Here is a 19,857-nt window from a genome sequence, read left to right on the forward strand (position 1 = left end):
GTATATTTTTAAAATATTTTCTTTGGCATTGCCCAGGAAGGTTTATTATACAACCTAAGTCTATAACCTATTAATTTGTAAAGATACCAACTTAATTCAGTAGCATACATGTTCTCTGCTCCCCTATCCCTCTGTTTCTTCTCTTTCAGTTGTTGTTGTCCCACATTACCTCTTTATATTTTGTCTGTCCATTATCTGGAAATATAATAAAAATTTCCTTTCAGCACTGCCTTTGTTGCATTCCATAAGTTTTGTTAGGCTGTACTTTCATTTTCATTCACCTCAAGATATTTCCTATTATCCCTTGTGATTTCTTTTATCCACTGGTTGTTTAAAAGTATGTTGTTTAGGAGACGGAAGAAGATGGTGGCATAGAGAGGAGTGGAAGCTAGTTTGTCCCCCTGGGACAACTAATAAACAACCAGGAACAACGAGTAAATAATCTGGGATAACTGCAGGAGGACAAACATGACTGTCCACTCATCACACACCAAACTGAATTGGGAGGAATGCATGAGATAACAGCATAAAATCTGTAAGTCAAAACTGTGGATCCAAGCTGGGCGCCCCCTCCCCCTGTGGCCCTAACTGCAAAGCCTTGTGGTGCTGCAGAAAGCTCTGTCCCAGCAAGTCAATATAGCTCAGCTGAGCTCCAACTGGGGTTTTAATTAACGAGTGTGGACTGCTCACCATGAGCTACGAATCCCCAACAAGCAGACAGAGGCTTTGGGTGATGACTCACCTTGGAGAGCCAGAGGTTCGCTGCAGACTAGCGCTGAAGGGGACTTTGGTCCGTTTCGGCTCAGTGGAGAAAACCTCAGCCGTTTTCAGTTCCCAGTGCTCTGACCGAAACAAGGGTGGAGATAGCACAGGCAGAGAGACTATTCAAATGTAAAAGACCTCAGCCTAAGTGGTATGTTTTCCCTAAGAGGAAGAAGGTGCCAAGCTCTGCTACCTGCCTTCCGTTCAGAACCAGACCCCAGAGCTTGCGGGAAAACAGCCATGGATCACACCTGCTTACACCAGTCTGGAACTACAGGCTGACAGGCACCACCTGCTTGGCAGAAAAGCACAGTGAGTTGAGGCCTCACAGGGTGTACCAGTTTTCTAAGACACACCCTCAAGGAGACGTGATACTATTGGTTCCTTCTGAGACCTGAGCCCGTTCTCGTCTGGGAAAACCTGATTGGGGTAACCAAGGAAGTCAGATGCCTAGATAACAGAAAACTGTAACCTACACTAAGAAAAACGAAGTTATGGCCCAGTCAAAGTAACAAACATACACTTCAACTGAGATACAGGAATTTAAACAACTAATACTAAATCAGTTCAAAAAGTTTAGGCAAGATATGGCAAAAGAGATGAAGCATATAATGAAAACATTGGGCATACATAAGGTAGAAATTGCAGAAAAACAGCTGGCAGAATCTATGGAAATGCACAACACAAGAGATGAAAAACACAATGGAAACATACAACAGCAGATCTTAAGAGGCAGAAGAAAACACTTAGGAACTGGAGGATAATGCACCTGAAAGCCTGCATACAAAAGAACAGATAGAGAAAAGAATGGAAAAATACAAGGAATGTCTCTGGGAACATAAGGACAAGATGAAATGCAGGAATGTACATGTCATTGGTGTCCTAGAAGGAGAAGAGAAGGGAAAAGGGGTAGAAGCAATAATACAGGAAATAATTAATGAAAATTTCCCATCTCTTATGAAAGACATAAAATTACAGATCCAAGAAGCACAACATACCCGAAATAGAATAGATCTGAATAGGCCTAAGCCAAGACACTTAATAATCAGATTATCAAGCATCAAAGACAAAGAGAGAATCCTGAAAGCAGCAAGAGAAAAGCGATCCATCACACACAAAGGAAGCTTGATCAGACTATGTGTAGATTTCTCAATACAAACCATGGCGGCAAGAAGGAAGTGGTGTGATTAGTTAAGATACTGAAAGAGAAAAACCACCAACCAAGAATCCTATATCTGGCAAAACTGTCCTTCAAATATGAGGGAGAGCTGAAAATATTCTCAGACAAACAGACAATGACAGAATTTGTGAACAAGATACCTGCTCTACAGGAAACATTAAAGGAAACACTGCAGACAGAAAGGACAAGACAGGAGTGAGAGGTTTGGAACACAATTTTGGGAGATAGTAGCACATTAAGTACACTGAACAAAGATGACTGTAAGTGTAGTTAAAAGAGGAAGGTTTGGAGCATTTGGGACACCCGAATATAAGACGCAAGATAAAGACTGGAACTGTATAACTCAGTGAAACCTAGGGTGCTCAATGACTATAATAAAAGGTATGAATACCTTTTTACATGAGGTAGAACAAATGAATATAAGCATTGCAAGGTGTTAAAAATAGCGTGGGATTAGGGGGAAAATACAATCAATGCAAACTAGAGAATTAACAGAAACATTGTTTTATGCTTTCTTTAATATAACAAAGGCCATATACCAAAGCTAAATGCATTGGGGGGGGCACACATAGGTGAAGGGTATAGGACTCCTGGCATTGGTGATGTCTCTTTGTTCCACTTTAGTTTAAGGCTTTTTTTCCCTTTGTTGCTTTCTAGCTGTCAAGTTTTTTTTCTCTTTTCTGTTTCTTTTGTCTCTCTACCTTCTTTTACTTTTCCTCCTTTGTGGAAGAAATGGAGATGTCCTTATATAGATAGTGGCGATGGTGCTGAATAACTAAATACGTGACTATACGGGGAACTGACGATTGTTTACTTAGGATGGAATGTATGGTGTGTAAACAAAACCATCTTAAAAAAATAGGTTGATGAAACCTTGAGGGCACCATATTGAGTGAAGTAAGTTAGACACATAAGGACAAATATTGCAGGGTCTGACTAATATGAACTAATTTTAACATGTAAACTCGTAGACATGAAATATAAGTTACCACGATATAGAACGAGGCTCAAGAATGGGGAGTGGTTGCTTATTATGAGCAGAATGTTTAACTAGGGTGAACTTAAACATTTGGAAATGGACAGAGGTGATGGTAGCACATTGTGAGAATAACTAACAGTGCTAAATGGTGTGTGAAGATGGTGGAAAGGGTAAGCTCAGAGTCACTTATATCACCAGAAGGAGGGTTGGAGGTTGAAGGATGGAAATGTATAGAACAGTGACTCTTGTGATGGACAGTGTCCGTGATTAACTATACAAATATTAGAAATCCCTCTCATGAATTAGAACAAATGTATAACTAGGTTACAATAGAGGGGTGTTCTAGTTTGCTAATGCTGCAGAATGCAAAACACCAGAGATGGATAGGCTTTTATAAAACAGGGGTTTATTTCACTACACAGTTACAGTCTTAAGGCCACAAAGCATCCAAGGTAACACCTCAGCAATCGGGTACTTTCACCGGAGGATGGCCAATGGAGTCCGGAAAACCTCTGCTAGCTAGGAAGGCAGCTGGCATCTGCTCCAAAGCTCCGGCCTCAAAACGGCTTTCTCCCAGGACGTTCCTTTCTAGCAAGCTTGCTTCTCTTCAAAACATCACTCCCAGCTGCACTCCTTTCCTGTTTGAGTCAGCTCATTTATACAGCTCCACCAATCAAGGCCCACCCCGAATGGGTGGGGCCACGCCTCCATGGGAACATCTCATCAAAATTATCACCGACAGCTGGGTGGGGCACACTCCAAGCAAATCCAACCAGCACCCAAGGGTCTGCCCCACACAAGACCACAAAGATAATGGCATTTGGGGGACACAATACATTCAAACCGGCACAAGGGGCATATAGGAAAAAGATATATACCCATTGCAAACTATATACTACAGTTAGTAGTATTTTGGCATTCTTTCATTGACAGTAACAAATGTATTATACCAAGGCTATGAGTCAGTGATGGAGGGGCAGTGGTTAGGGGTATGGGAGGATGGGAGTTTCCTTTTTTTGTCTTTCTTTTCTGGAGTAATGAAGATGTTCTAGGGATTGGGGAAGGAAATTAATTGTGGTGATGGATGCACAGCTGTATGATGGTACCATGGGCAATTGATTGTACACTTTGGATCTTTGAATAGTTGTATTGTGTTCCGGTTTGCTAATGCTGCCAGAATGCAAAACACCAGAAATGAATTGGATTTTATAAAAGGGGTTTTATTTGGTTACACAGTTACAGTCTTAACACCATAAAGTGTCCATCAACAAAGGGTACCTTCACTGGAGAAAGGCCACTGGCATCCAGAAAACCTCTGTTAGCTGGGAAAGCACGGGGCTGGTGTCTGCATGCTTCAGGGTTGTGTTTCAAAATGGCGTTCTCCAAAATGTCTGCATCAGCTTCCAATGGCCATCTTCACAATGTCTGTCTCAGCTACAGCTAGCTACGAGCTCCTTCTGTCTGAGCTTATATAATGCTCCAGTAAACTAATCAAGGCCCAAGCTGAATGGGTGGAGCTATACCTCCATGGAAGTTATCCAATCAGAGTTATCACCTACAGTTGTGTGGGTTACATCTCCATGGAAACACTCAAAGAATTACAATCTAATCAACACTAATATGTCAGCCTACATAAGATTGCATCAAAGATAATGGTGTTTCAGGGGACATAATACATTGAAACTGACACAGGTACCTTCACTGGAGAAAGGCCGTTGGCATCCGGAAAACCTCTGTTAGCTGGGAAGGCATGCGGCTGGCATCTGCTTTCTCCTAGGTTGCGTTCTAAAATGACATTCTCCAAAATGTCTGCATTAGCTTCCAACAGCTGTCTTCAAAATGTCTGTGTCAGCTCCAGTTTGCTATGAGCTCCTTCTGTCTGAGCTTACACAGTGTTCCAGTAAACTAAACAAGGCCCACGCTGAATGGGCAGGGCCACACCTCCATGGAAATTATCCAATCAGAGTTATCACCTACAGTTGGGTGGGACACAGCTCCATGGACACTGAAATAATAGGTTCCAATCCAATCCACACTAGTATGTCTGCCCCCACAAGAATGCTTTAAAGAATATGGATTTTTCTGGGAACCATAAAAATACAAACTAGCACATATGGTATGTGAACAATCTCAATAAAAAAAATAAAAGTACATTGTTTAGTTTCCACATATTTGTGAATTTTCCATTTCTCTCTCTGTTATTAACTTCTAGCTTCATTCCATTGTGGTCGGAGAAGATACATGTATTGCTTCAATATTTTTTAGTTTAGTGGACTTGTTTTGTGACCTTAGAATGTTGTATCTTGAAGAATTATCCATGTACACTTGAAGAATGTGTATTCTATATATGTCTGTTAGTCCTAGTTGGTTTAGGGTATTGTTCAAGTCTTTATTTCCTTATTGATCTCAGTCTAGATGTTCTGTCCATTATTTTTTTTATTTTTTTTCTTTTGAAATAAATTCAAAGTTATAGGAACAGTTGCAAAAAGAATACTAACCCCATACAAAGAATTCCATCATACCCTGACCCCCCTCCCCCGATAGCTCAGTCCACCAACTGTAACATACTGTCACATTGCTGTTTCTTTCCCTCCCTCCCTCCCTCCCTATCTATCATCCATCATCTGTTGCTCTGTCTTCTGAACATATGAGAGCTAGCTGCACACATCCTTGAACATACACTATAATCCACGTATACACTTCCCATGAACAAGAACATTCTTGTTCTTGCCCACTGCTAAGTACAAGAGATTCAACAATGATACAAAGCTCACATTCTATCTTTCCTTTACCTTATGTCTCAAATGTGTCCCTTTGAGCCACCTGTCCTCTATCCTCCAATCCCATCCAAGTTCATCCTTGGCATTCAGTCGTCATCTATTTAGACTTTTTTTTTTTTTTCAGTTGTGGAAACATACATACCGCCTAAATCCTCCCATTCCACCCCCTCCCTAGCCTTCCATTAGTGGGATTAATCACCTTTAGAATGTTGTAATGCTCTTTCCCACCATCCATTACTAGAAATTTCCCTTCACCTCAAACAGCAACTCCACACTCATTTCTTAACTCCCCATTGCCCCTTCCCCCATTTCTCTTAACCCAAACTCTACATTTCATCTCTATGGTTATATTCTCTGATAATTTCTTTGTGTTTGCTGTGGGGGTTAAAATTAACCTCTTAAATCCATATCAATCTTGTTTTTTTTGATACCACCTTCACTTCAATAGGACACATAAACTATGTTCCTATACTCCTCCATTCCCCCACCTTTATATAGTTGTCTAAAATTACATATTTTACACTGAGTTCAAAACCACTGATTTGTCATTAGAGTTTGTGTAATTTATATCATGTAGGAAGCAAATAGTGGAGTTACAGTTCAAAAATTATTGACTTCTATTTATATTCCATTGTGGTTGGAGAATGTTCTTTGAGTATATTCAATTTTTTTTTTTTTTAAATTTCTTGAGGCTTGTTTTATGTCCCAGCTTATGGTCCCTTCTGGAGAAAGATCTGTGATCACTAGAGAAAAATGAGTGTCCTGGTGATTTGGGATGTAAGGTACTATATATGTCTTTTAAAATTCTCTATATCTCTTTCTCCTTTCTTTGTTTCTCTGTTGGTAGGGCTCCCTTTAGAATCTGAAGTAGGGCAGGTCTTTTATTGGCAAAGTCTCTCAGCATTTGTTTGTGAAAAATTTAAGCTCTCCCTCGAATTTGAAGGAGAGTTTTGCTGGATAAAGTATTCTTGGTTGGAAATTTTTCTCTCTCAGAATTTTAAATATGTCATGCCACTGCCTTCTCGCCTCCATGGTGGCCGCTGAGTAGTCACTGCTTAGTCTTATGTTGTTTCCTTTGTATGTGGTGAATTGCTTTTCTCCTGTTGCTTTCAGAACTTGCTCCTTCTCTTCAGTACTTGAGAGTCTGATCAGAACATGTCTCAGAGTGGGTTTATTTGGATTTATTCTATTTGGAGTTCGCTGGACATTTATGCTTTGTGTATTTATATTGTGTAGAAGGTTGGGGACATTTTCCCCAATAATTTCTTTGAATACTCTTTCTAGACCTTTACCCTTCTCTTCCCCTTCTGGGACACCAATGAGTCTTAAGTTTGGACGTTTTATTTTATCTATCGTATCCCTCAGATCCATTTAGATTTTTTCAATTTTTTTCTCCATTCTTTCTTTTGTGCTTTCATTTTCTGTTCTGTGGACTTCTAGGACACTGAGACGTTGTTCAACTTCCTCTAATCTTGTATTGTGAATATCCAGAGTCTTTTTAATTTGGCCAACAGTTTCTTTTATTTCCATAATGTCTTCTGTTTTTTTATTTACTCTTGCAATGTCTTCTTTATGCTCTTCTAGGGTTTTCTTTATGTCACTTATATCCTGGGCCATGGTCTTCTTGATGTCCTTTAAATCCTTTGCCATGTTTTCGTTCCTCGATTGTACTTCTTTGATTAATTCTGCTAAGTACTGTGCTTCTTCCGATATTTTGATTTGTGTGTTTGGAGTTGGATTCTCCATATCGTCTGGTTTTATCATATGCATTAAGATTTTCTGTTGTTTTTGGTCTCTTGGCATTTGCTTTGCTTGATAGGGTTAGATTTTGTGCTGTGATATCGGGCATTCCTCCCAAATCAGGTTGGTGTATGATGATTGGACGTTCACGTCTGTCCTCCTGCAGTTATTCTGGACTGTATAGTAGTTGCTTCTACTTTTTTTTTTCAGTTGTTCCAGGGGGACTACTTAGCTTCCACTCCTCTCTATGCCGCCATCTTAGATCTCAAGACCTCTGTCCATTATTGAAGGTAGTGTTCAAATCTCCTATTATTAATGTAGACTATGGCCTGCAAATATGTCAATATTTGCTTCATATATTTTGGGGCTCTTATGTTTGGTGCATATATATATTTATACTTTTTTTTTTTAATCATCATTTTATTGAGATATATTCACATACCCCTGCATTCTCCACAGGCTCCTCAAGGGGGCACTACATCTTTTTTTTTCCTTGTTTTTCTTTCTTTCTTTTTTTTTTTTTTTTTAACTTTCCCTTCTTTTTTAAATCAACTGTATGAAAAAAAAAGTTAAAAAGAAAACAAACATACAATAAAAGAACATTTCAAAGAGACCATAACAAGGGAGTAAGAAAAAGACAACTAACCTAAGATAACTGCTTAACTTCCACCATGTTCCTACTTTACCCCAAGAAAGTTACATAATATAGCAACCTTTCTGTGAACTTGTTCCTACTATATCCATCAGAAATTAACAGACCATAGTCATTTCTGGGCATCCCCAGAACGTTAAATAGCTTATCTGTTCTTCTTGGAATATTGTTCCCCCTTCCTTAATTGCTCTCTACTGCTAGTTCCCCTACATTCTACATTATAAACCATTTGTTTTACATTTTTCAAAGTTCACATTAGTGGTAGCATATAATATTTCTCTTTTTGTGCCTGGCTTATTTCCCTCAGCATTATGTCTTCAAGGTTCATCCATGTTGTCATATGTTTCACCAGATCGTTCCTTCTTACTGCCGCGTAGTATTCCATCGTGTGTATATACCACATTTTATTTATCCACTCATCTGTTGAAGGACATTTGGGTTGTTTCCATCTCTTGGCAATTGTATATAATGCTGCTATGAACACTGGCGTGCAGATATCTGTTCGTGTCACTGCTTTCCGACCTTCCGGGTATATACCGAGAAGTGCAATCGCTGGATCGAATGGTAGCTCTATATCTAGTTTTCTAAGGAACTGCCAGACTGACTTCCAGAGTGGCTGAACCATTATACAGTCCCACCAACAATGAATAAGAGTTCCCATTTCTCCACATCCCCTCCAGCATTTGTAGTTTCCTGTTTGTTTAATGGCAGCCATTCTAACCGGTGTTAGATGGTATCTCATTGTGGTTTTAGTTTGCATCTCTCTCTCTAATAGCTAGTGAAGCTGAACATTTTTTCATGTGTTTCTTGGCCATTTGTATTTCCTCTTCAGAGAACTGTCTTTTCATATCTTTTGCCCATTTTATAATTGGGCTGTCTGTACTATTGTCATTGAGTTGTAGGATTTCTTTGTATATGCAAGATATCAGTCTTTTGTCAGATACATGGTTTCCAAAAATTTTTTCCCATTGAGTTGGCTGCCTCTTTACCTTTTTGAGAAATTCCTTTGAGGTGCAGAAACTTCTAAGTTTGAGGAGTTCCCATTTATCTATTTTCCCTTTTGTTGCTTGTGCTTTGGGTGTAAAGTCTAGGAAGTGGCCTCCTAATACAAGGTCTTGAAGATGTTTTCCTACATTATCTTCTAGGAGTTTTATGGTACTTTCTTTTATATTGAGATCTTTGGTCCATTTTGAGTTAATTTTTGTGTAGGGGGTGAGGTAGGGGTCCTCTTTCATTCTTTTGGATATGGATATCGAACTCTCCCAGCCCCATTTGTTGAAAAGACCGTTATGGCTCAGTTCGGTGACTTTGGGGGCCTTATCAAAGATCAGTCGGCCATAGATCTGAGGGTCTATCTCTGAATTCTCAATTCGATTCCATTGATCTATATGTCTATCTTTGTGCCAGTACCATGCTGTTTTGGCAACTGTGGCTTTATAATAAGCTTCAAAGTCAGGGAGTGTAAGTCCTCCCACTTCGTTTTTCTTTTTTAGAGAGTCTTTAGCAATTCGAGGCATCTTCCCTTTCCAAATAAATTTGATAACTAGCTTTTCCAAGTCTGCAAAGTAGGTTGTTGGAATTTTGATTGGGATTGCATTGAATCTGTAGATGAGTTTGGGTAGAATTGACATCTTAATGACATTTAGCCTTCCTATCCATGAACATGGAATATTTTTCCATCTTTTAAGGTCCCCTTCTATTTCTTTTAGTAGAGTTATGTAGTTTTCTTTGTATAGGTCTTTTACATCTTTGGTTAAGTTGATTCCTAGGTACTTGATTTTTTTAGTTGCTATTGAAAATGGTATCTTTTTCTTGAGTGTCTCTTCAGTTTGTGCATTTCTAGCATATAGAAACATTACTGACTTATGTGCATTAATCTTGTATCCCGCTACTTTGCTAAATTTGTTTATTAGCTCTAGTAGCTGTATCGTCGATTTCTCAGGGTTTTCTAGATATAAGATCATATCATCTGCAAACAATGACAGTTTTACTTCTTCTTTTCCAATTTGGATGCCTTTTATTTCTTTGTCTTGCCGGATTGCCCTGGCTAGCACTTCCAGCACAATGTTGAATAACAGTGGTGACAGCGGGCATCCTTGTCTTGTTCCTGATCTTAGAGGGAAGGCTTTCAGTCTCTCACCATTGAGTACTATGCTGGCTGTGGGTTTTTCATATATGCTCTTTATCATGTTGAGGAAGTTTCCTTCAATTCCTACCTTTTGAAGTGTTTTTATCAAAAGGGATGTTGGATTTTGTCAAATGCTTTTTCAGCATCTATTGAGATGATCAATTGATTTTTCCCTTTTGAGTTTTTAATGTGTTGTAATACATTGATTGTTTTTCTTATGTTGAACCATCCTTGCATGCCTGGAATGAACCCCACTTGGTCATGGTGTATGATATTTTTAATGTGTCTTTGGATTCGATTTGCAAGTATTTTGTTGAGGATTTTTGCATCTATATTCATTAGGGAGATTGGCCGGTAGTTTTCCTTTTTTGTAGCATCTTTGCCTGGTTTTGGTATTAGATTGATGTTAGCTTCATAAAATGAGTTAGGTAGTGTTCCATTTTTTTCAATGTTTTGAAAGAGTTTGAGTAAGATTGGTGTCAGTTCTTTCTGGAAAGTTTGGTAGAATTCCCCTGTGAAGCCATCTGGCCCTGGGCATTTATTTGTGGGAAGATTTTTGATGACTGATTGGATCTCTTTGCTTGTGATGGGTTGGTTGAGGTCTTCTATTTCTTCTCTGGTCAGTCTAGGTTGTTCATATGTTTCCAGGAAATTGTCCATTTCTTCTACATTGTCCAGTTTATTGCCATACAGTTGTTCATAGAATCCTCTTATAATTTTTTTAATTTCTTCAGGATCTGCAGTTATGTCACCTTTTTCATTCATTATTTTGTTTATATGGGTCTTCTCTCTTTTTGATTTTGTCAGTCTAGCTAGGGGCTTGTCAATCTTGTTGATCTTCTCAAAGAACCAACTTTTGGTGATATTTATCCTCTCTATTGTTTTTTTGTTCTCTATGTCATTTATTTCTGCTTTAATCCTTGTTATTTCTTTTCTTCTACTTGGTTTAGGATTGGTTTGCTGTTCATTTTCTAGCTTCTTCAGTTGATCCATTAGTTCTTTGATTTTGGCTCTTTCTTCCTTTTTAATATATGCGTTTAGTGCTATAAATTTCCCCCTTAGCACTGCTTTTGCTGCATCCCATAGGTTTTGGTATGTTGTGTTCTCATTTTCATTCGTCTCTATATATTTAGCAATTTCTCTTGCTATTTCTTCTTTAACCCACTGATTGTTTAGGAGTGTGTTGTTTAACCTCCAGGTATTTGTGAATTTTCTAAGTCTCTGATGGTTATTGACTTCTAATTGTATTCCATTGTGGTCAGAGAATGTGCTTTGAATAATTTCGATCTTTTTAAATTTATTGAGGCTTGTTTTATGTCCCAGCATATGATCTATTCTGGAGAAAGTTCCGTGAGCACTAGAAAAGTATGTGTATCCTGGTGATTTGGGATGTAATGTTCTGTATATGTCTGTTAAATTTAATTCATTTATCAGATTGTTTAGGTTTTCAGTTTCCTTATTGGTCTTCTGTCTGGTTGATCTATCTATAGGAGAGAGTGATGTGTTGAAGTCTCCCACAATTATTGTGGAAACATCAATTGCTTCCTTTAGTTTTGCCAGTGTTTCTCTCATGTATTTTGTGGCACCTTGATTGGGTGCATAGACATTTACGATTGTTATTTCTTCTTGTTGAATTGCCCCTTTTATTAGTATGTAGTGGCCTTCTTTGTCTCTCAAAACATCCCTGCATTTGAAGTCTATTTTATCTGAGATTAATATTGCTACACCTGCTTTCTTTTGGCTGTAGCTTGCATGAAATATTTTTTTCCATCCTTTCACTTTCAGTTTCTTTGTGTCGCTGTGTCTAAGATGAGTCTCTTGTATGCAACATATTGATGGTTCATTTTTTTTGATCCATTCTGCGAATCTATATCTTTTAATTGGGGAGTTTAATCCATTTGCATTCAGCGTTATAACCGTGAAGGCATTTCTTGAATCGGCCATCTTATCCTTTGGTTTATGTTTGCCATATTTTTCCCCTCTGTCTATTAATATCCTTTATTGTACCCATACTGAATCTCTTTAGTACTGAACCTTTCTCCAAGTCTCTCTGTCCTGTCTTTGTTTCTCTGTCTGTAGGGCTCCCTTTAGTATCTCCAGTAGGGCAGGTCTCTTGTTAGCAAATTCTCTCAGCATTTGTTTGTCTGTGAAAAATTTAAGCTCTCCCTCAAATTTGAAGGAGAGCTTTGCTGGATAAAGTATTCTTGGCTGGAAATTTTTCTCACTCAGAATTTTAAATATATCGTGCCACTGCCTTCTCACCTCCATGGTGGCTGCTGAGTAGTCACTACTTAGTCTTATGCTGTTTCCTTTGTATGTGGTGAATTGCTTTTCTCTTGCTGCTTTCAGAACTTGCTCCTTCTCTTCTGTGTTTGACAGTGTGATCAGTATATGTGTCGGAGTGGGTTTATTTGGATTTATTCTATTTGGGGTTCGCTGAGCATTTATGATTTGTGTATTTATGTTGTTTAGAAGATTTGGGAAGTTTTCCCCAACAATTTCTTTGAATACTCTTCCTAGACCTTTACCCTTTTCTTCCCCTTCTGGGACACCAATGAGTCTTATATTTGGACGTTTCATATTATCTATCATATCCCTGAGGTCCATTTCGATTTTTTCAATTTTTTTCCCCATTCTTTCTTTTATGCTTTCATTTTCCATTCTGTCATCTTCCAGGTCACTGATTCATTGTTCAACTTCCTCTAGTCTTGTACTATGAGTGTCCAGAATCTTTTTAATTTGGTCAACAGTTTCTTTAATTTCCATAAGATCATCCATTTTTTTATTTAGTCTTGCAATGTCTTCTTTATGCTCTTCTAGAGTCTTCTTGATTTCCTTTATATCCGGTACTATGGTCTCATTGTTCATCTTTAGTTCTTTGAGTAGCTGCTCTAGGTGCTGTGTCTCTTCTGGTTTTTTGATTTGGGTGCTTGGGCTTGGGTTATCCATATCGTCTGGTTTTTTCATATGCTTTATAATTTTCTGTTGTTTTTGGCCTCATGGCATTTGCTGAACTTGATAGGGTTCTTTTAGGGTTTGTAGGCCTATTGAAGTCCTTATCTCTAATTTATCAGATCTACAGCTTCGTGGAGTACACTTTCTCTAACAAACCAGCGGGTGGCGTCCACGAGCCACCTGTTCTCCACAAGCCAGTTCTCCCCTGCTTAGCCTTTTTGGTGAGTGGGGGAGTGAGTCTTGTGGGGCCCAATTGGTGTACCAAGCTTGCGTGTGTAGTTGGTGTTGCCTGCCCTGTATGTGGGGCGTGTTTCTGGGCAGTCGGGGAGGGGGTGTGGCCCTAACAATCAAATCTCCCTGGTGATCCTAGAGTTTTAAAGCTGCTGCAATAGTCTAATCCTTCAGTTCAGTCCTGCCACAGTTTGTCTCTGCCACTGACCCACAAGTCCTTGGTATTGGCGTATGGCTCCTGAGACTTGCAAGTGGGCCCCTCTTCCAGGCTGTGCACCCCGGGTCCTCTGTTGAGGGATGACTGTGCTATGTCACAGGTGAGTGCCGTCCCCCCAGGGCAGTTCTGGGCTGCTGGGCTGTGTAGGGAGGCTCCCAGTCTGCTCAAATGATGGCTGAATGGGGCTTTGTTAATTCACACTGCTCCACCTTCCCAACTCTGGGACAATCAGCTGAGGTTGCAGGGAAGGCTAATGTCCACGCCCAGTTTTGTGGTGTGTGCCTGTTGTTTGAAGCACTTCCGTCACACTGGGTTGTCTGGGGCAGCTCTGGGCTATGGGGCTGGCGATGGGCAGGAGTGTTTCCTGTCCACCAGGATGGTGGCTGTGAGCGGACACCCCCCTTTTCTTGGGAAGTTGTGGTGTTTAGTGAATTTTCTCAGCCACTGAATTATTGCCTTTTGTCTCAGAGCTCTCTTAGTTCTGCTCTTGACTTGATGTGCCCAAATTGAAAGTCTTTGAAGCTTTCTGTATTGGGCTTCTTAGAGTAATTGTTTTAGAAAAAGAAAAAAGGATTAAAAAAAAAAAAAAAAAGTGCCCTCCTCAGAGATCTAATGGGTTATTGAAATGCTAAGAGACAAAGCAACCAGGGCCATTAGGGAAAGGTCCACAGGGCAGAGAGATCGGCTTTTCTTTGGGATTTGCATATGCGCCTTAGGGCCTGAGCTCCGCCCTTCCCCTTTCTGTGTTCACCAGAACTCCAAAAATCCTCTGCTTTTATTTTGGAGTTTTTCGTGTTGTTTTTTTTTTTCTATGCCTGTCTCCTCTCTGCTGGGCTGGCTGCTGTCAGATTCTCTGGTGTCTGGTCTCAGTCTGTCTATGGTTGGAGTCTGGATCAGTAGAATGAGTTTCCGATAAGAGCAGCCACTGCAGTTCTCCCTTCTCCTTCCCGGAGCTGACAGCCCCTCCTCCCACGGGACTGAGCCTGGCAGGGAGGGGCGCGGGTCCCCTGGCCACAAAAACTTACAGATTTCGCTGATCTCAGCAGTTCCACGTTTTCATGAGTGTTGTATGAAGTATGCCCAAAGACAGATTGCTCTGTGGTGTCCAGTCCACGCAGTTCCTGGCTTTCTACCTACTTTCCTGGAGGAATAACTAAAACATACAGCTCACCAGTCTGCCATCTTGCCCCGCCTCCATCTATTTATACTTTTTATGTCTTCTTGTTGATAGACCCCTTTTTTTCAGTATATGACTATCTTTGTCCCTTGTAAGACTTTATGACTTAATGTTTACTTTATCTGATACTAGTATAAGCTACTCCAGCTCTCTTTTTGTTACTGCCTTCATATTTTTTCCCATCCTTTCACTTTCCACCTGCTTATGTCTTTGAATTTAAGGTGAGTTTCTTATAAAAAGCATATAGTTTGGTCGTGCTTTTTTTTTTTTTTTTAAATCTGTTGTTCCAATCTCTTGTCTTTTTACTGGAGAATTTAATCCATTTACATTTTGAGTAACTATTAATAATGTAGTACTTTCCTTTTCCATTTTGCTATTTTGTCTTTGCTAGTCTTATACCTTTTTTTGACCCTCAATTCTTCTGTTAATGCCAACTTCTATATTTATGGATTTTTTTTTGTTTTGTTTTGTATCAGTTTGAGTCTCTTCTCATTACTTTCTGAATATACTTACTATGCATTTTCTTTGTAGTTACCATGTGGTTAAAACTTAACATCCTAAGTCTGTAACAATCGTTTGATTAGCTAACAACTTTTCTTCAGTACATTCACATACACTGTTCCTCTACCACGCCATCCCCATCTTTTTTGTACTTGTTACAAATTATGTATATGTCCAAAACCATTGATTTATCATTACTTTTTATGCATTTGCATTTTAGCACCTGTAAGAAATAAGAAGTGGAGTTACATACGAAAAAATACTGTACGATAGTACTGGCGTTTATAATTACCCAAATGATTATCCTACCAGAGGTTTTTATTTCTTTATGTTACTTTGTTCCATGGTCTAATGTCCTTTCCTTTCAGTCAGAAGAACTTCTTTAGCATTGGTTATAGGGCAGATCTGGTGGTAATAAAATCCCTCATCTTTTATTTATCTGGGAATATCTTAATCTCTCCTTCACTTTGAAAGAAATTATTATTGGATATAAAATTCTTAGTTGCCAGTTTTCTTTCAGCGCTTTAAATATTTCGTTCCTCTGCCTTCTTACCTCTACAGTTTCTGATGAGAAATTGGGATTCCCTCGTACATAACTCCATTGCCTTTCTCTTGCAGCTTTCAGAACTCTCTCCTTGTCTTTGGCATTGTATAATTTGATTACTGTGTGTCTAGGTGGGGTTTCTTTCAGTTTCTACTGCTTGGGGTTTGTTGGGATTCTTGAATGTGCATATTCATGTCTTTTGCTGAATTTGGGAAGTTTTCTCCTGTTATTTTGAATATTTCTTCTATGGGGTTGATGGAATCCTATAGTTGTCTTAGGCTGTGTTAATTCTTTTTTTTTTTTTTCCCTTTTCAATTGTTTTTTCTTCTCTTCAGCCTGAATCATTTCAGTTTTCTTGTCTTTCAGGGTACTTATTCAGCCCCCTTCAATCTGCTTTTGAAACCGTCTAGAGAATTTTTCATTTGACTTCAACTCTAGTATCTCTCTGAAAAGATTCCTATTGTGATCATTCATTGTGTTTTCCTTTAACCCCTTGAGCATGTTGAGGATCTTTTTTTTTAAATGTCTGACCAGAAAGTCCAAATTCTTGTCTTCTGCATCGATCGTTTCTGGATTTTTGTTTTGTTCCTTTGGATGTGCCATCATTACTATTTTTTTGATTTATCACTGATTTATCCAAAACCATTGATTTATCATTACTTTTTATGCATTTGCATTTTAGCACGTGTAAGAAATCTTTTTTTGGCACACTGTACAGTTTAATATTTTAAAGTGTTAATTCTGAGATTTAGTCCCTGAGATGTCTATTTCTTAAGTTTGTATACAGCTAGTGATTTGACAGATTTTCTTGACTACCTAGAGCTAATCAGTGCAGATAAACCAAGGCCAAAGGTAACTTTCACTGTCTGCATTTGATTTTCCTTTGGTGCTCTCCTTCAGAGTTTAGCCTGAGGCAAATGGGAAGTATAGGATCTTCTCTGTTTATCTGAGCCTGTGTCCAGCTGGAGCCAGGGAGCTTGTTTCTTTTTATGGGCTTGTGCTTGCTAGAAGCCTTAGGAATTCCCTGTTTACAGTTTCTAGGAGTGCAAATAAATGCCTTCTTACTCCCTTTGAAATAGACTCCTCTCAGTCCTGGTGCTCTCTTGAGTGACTTAGTGCAGGTAGTTATTTTCCCCAGGCTACTTGAACTTCATTGTTTCTCATACTGTCTCAGCTGTCTATAAGCCACTTTCCTACCCTCAGGACAAACTCTGAGGCCAGCCTTATACGTATTCCCTGGCTCAGTCTCTCAGATTTCCATCCAATAGATTGGCACTGACATACACGTACCCAGTGTGTACACAGGAGCCAGTCTTCTTCCTCTGGAACAGGGCCAGGTCCCCACAATTAGAGTGCAAGCTGGCTCCACCCTGTGTTGTAGAGGAGATGAGGGAAGGGCCAGCAGTGGCACCAGGAACTTCTTCTGTGGCTTTTGAAGCTGTGTTTTCTACATTCATTGCTTGCCTGGTTAATGAGCTCTTTAACTGTTTTGTTTTGTTTTGTTTTTGGTAATTTTGAGGAAAATACTGTCTTTCAGTTTCATCTACCACCTTTGCCTAAGGGGGATTGGAACAATGGCTGCCCTCAGAGCCAGCCCCCAGTGACTTGAAGTAGCTAATCAAAGGTAGAGATCTGCAATCAGACACACACCCTCAGAGTTTGGAGGACTAGGTCTTTATGTCCTACCCTGGCACCAGCAAGCATGCCAGGTGCCTGAGTTCCAGTCTGCACTGCTTCTGGCCACAAGACTGGGGAAAGGGGATGGTAGCTTCTGCAGGGAGTGTGAAACTCACTAATATATATTGTAATTTACTAGCTTCTTCCTCCCGCTGCTCCCTGAATGGTGTAGTGTTCCACTAGACTCTGGAGTTTCAAAGTAGGTGATTCAGACAGTTCTTGCAAGCTCAATAGTTGTTTTGGTGGAGGGATTAATTCCTGAAGCTTCCTACTCCATTATCTTCCCACAATCCTCCTCTCTTTGTGCCTGATTTCCTATGTGCCTTTATTATCTTTGGTTGCTGGATGTTTTGTACTTGAAACATTTTTTGTGGGAATAATTTGAAGCCTTTTTCCAAAGAGGATTTCCATTTGCTTTTTTGCAGGCTCTTGGAAGTACTTTTAATCTGGGACCTTCTTTGAGGTACTGGAATCACCCAGAAGAGGGAGGCCAGTATGCATGATCATGGGTGAGGTGGTTCACTCCTGGCTCACCTTATCCTAAGAGTATAGTCCTTTCGGGTGACAGACTGTGGAGTATCTGATCGTTGGCCCCCATTTTCACAGTTCCCTCTTTGGAATTGGAAAACCCCTGAATTGGCAGATGCTTGAATAGGTAAATGCCTTCAGGGAAAAGGTAGATTCTTATCTTCTTGCATTTTTTGCCTAATTCTTCATTATCTTGTCAGCTCTTTTTGTCAGTGCTCCAAAGAGGATGTTTTTAAATTTTTTATTCACCTTTCTTATTTGTCATTAACAGGAGAGTTGACTAATCTTCCATTACCAACAGTAGACTTCTTATCTCACAGAATTAATCTTATCTGAAACTTGTTTCTCTGAAGTGATTTTTATCAGATAATTAGGTAAATAATTTGGAGAAAATTCTAAGCTGATACAAGATGTAGGACTGGGTAAGACCATTTTTGTTTAGTGCACTTATATATACTTAGTACTACTACTATCACCACCACACCTTTTATCTACAAGTTCCTAAGTGCCAGTCACTGCTGTGCTAGGTAATTTCTATTTGTAGTCTGATTTAATTCAACCTATTAGGTAGGCATTACAATTTTCTTTCATTTACAAATGGAGAAATCAAGACTCAAAGTTCATGTCACCGAGTTAATAATTGGTTAAGTTGGTAGTCACTCAGGCCATTTGACTCTGAACTCTAAACCTCTGTACTTTATTCTTCATAGTTCTACAAGAGCATGTAACAAGAGAACTTTTCCTAGTCATGGGTTCATGGAAGATTTTCCTGAGAAAGGAAATTTGAGCTGAGATTTGAAAGCCAGGATGCGTAAAGTAAGTGAAATAGACAGTAACCGTGCTCAGACCTTGAGTCCAAATGAAGATGGCATTTGAAGATTGATAGAGGGTCAGTGTGGCAGCTAGGGAGATTGTCAGAGCATGTGGCTCCATAGTCTTTGAGGGATTCTCTAATATTGACACTTACCACCCTTGTATCTGGTCTCCAGGGTGTTTTCTTCCTACTTCAAAACCCTGGCTGAAGTAAAATGGAATGAACCTTGAAAACATCATGTTGTGTGAAATAAGCCAGGCACAAAAGGACAAATATGTATTATCTCACTGATATGAAATAATTAGAATAAGCAAATTCACAGGGTCAGAAACTAGAATGTAGTTCACCAGGGGTCAGGGTGGAGGTAGGGAATAGGGAGTTAATGCTAAAATTGTACAAAGCTTCTATTTGAGATGATGGACAAGTTTTGGTAATGGATAGTGGTGGTAGCATAGTGTTGTGAATGTAATTAACAGCACTGAATTATATATCTGAATATGGTTAAAGGGGGAAATTTTAGGTTGTATATATGCTACTAGAATAAAAATTTCCCAGAGGACTATACAACACAAACCGTAGACTATAGTTAATAGTAGTTATGAAAATGTGCTTTCATCATTTGTAGCACAAATACCACACTAATACAAAGAGCCCTCCAGCTCTGAAATTCCATAATCCTAATGAATCAGTGTGATTTTGCTGTGGAGGTGATGAATTATAACTCTTTTTCAAGAAACCAAGGAATTTTTCCTATGGAATGGCATAGTCTTCAGTAACAAGAGCAGTTTATGCTAGAGTATGATTGACTATAAACTGTTTTTGTGCCAATCATACAGAATCCTTCTTTGCTAGCTTCTGATCTACTTGGAAATAAAGATTGCCTAGGAAAGTGGCACTCCATTCGCCTTGGAGTCCAGAAAATTGTTAGACTGGCATATAACTGTGGGTCAGGTACAGTTCTTCTTGTTTTTTTGGTAAGCAGTTTCCAAGAG

The 19,857-nt window shown here is 39.3% G+C and overlaps 1 protein-coding gene across 16 annotated transcripts in view; it reads left to right on the forward strand.

Moving 5' to 3' along the window:
* The window catches only part of CEP70 (centrosomal protein 70), a 109,216-nt gene that overhangs the window by 20,388 nt on the left and 68,971 nt on the right, over nucleotides 1-19,857 (forward strand). For 9 of the 16 annotated variants that reach the window (XR_005218025.1, XM_037844074.1, XM_037844092.1 and 6 more), the window contains exon 3: nucleotides 18,762-18,867. The exons of 6 other annotated variants lie outside the window; for them this stretch is intronic. Coding sequence is in view for 8 of the 10 variants with exons in the window: in XM_037844092.1 (XP_037700020.1) it covers nucleotides 18,859-18,867 (9 nt within the window). In the remaining 2 variants the exon portion in view is untranslated. Of the gene's footprint in view, nucleotides 1-18,014; nucleotides 18,033-18,761; nucleotides 18,868-19,857 lie in introns of those variants that run through there. One more of the 16 variants, XM_037844026.1, reaches the window with a different exon arrangement.

Source organism: Choloepus didactylus, chromosome 1, assembly GCF_015220235.1.
Source record: "Choloepus didactylus isolate mChoDid1 chromosome 1, mChoDid1.pri, whole genome shotgun sequence".
In the NCBI taxonomy this organism is placed as follows: domain Eukaryota; kingdom Metazoa; phylum Chordata; class Mammalia; order Pilosa; family Megalonychidae; genus Choloepus; species Choloepus didactylus.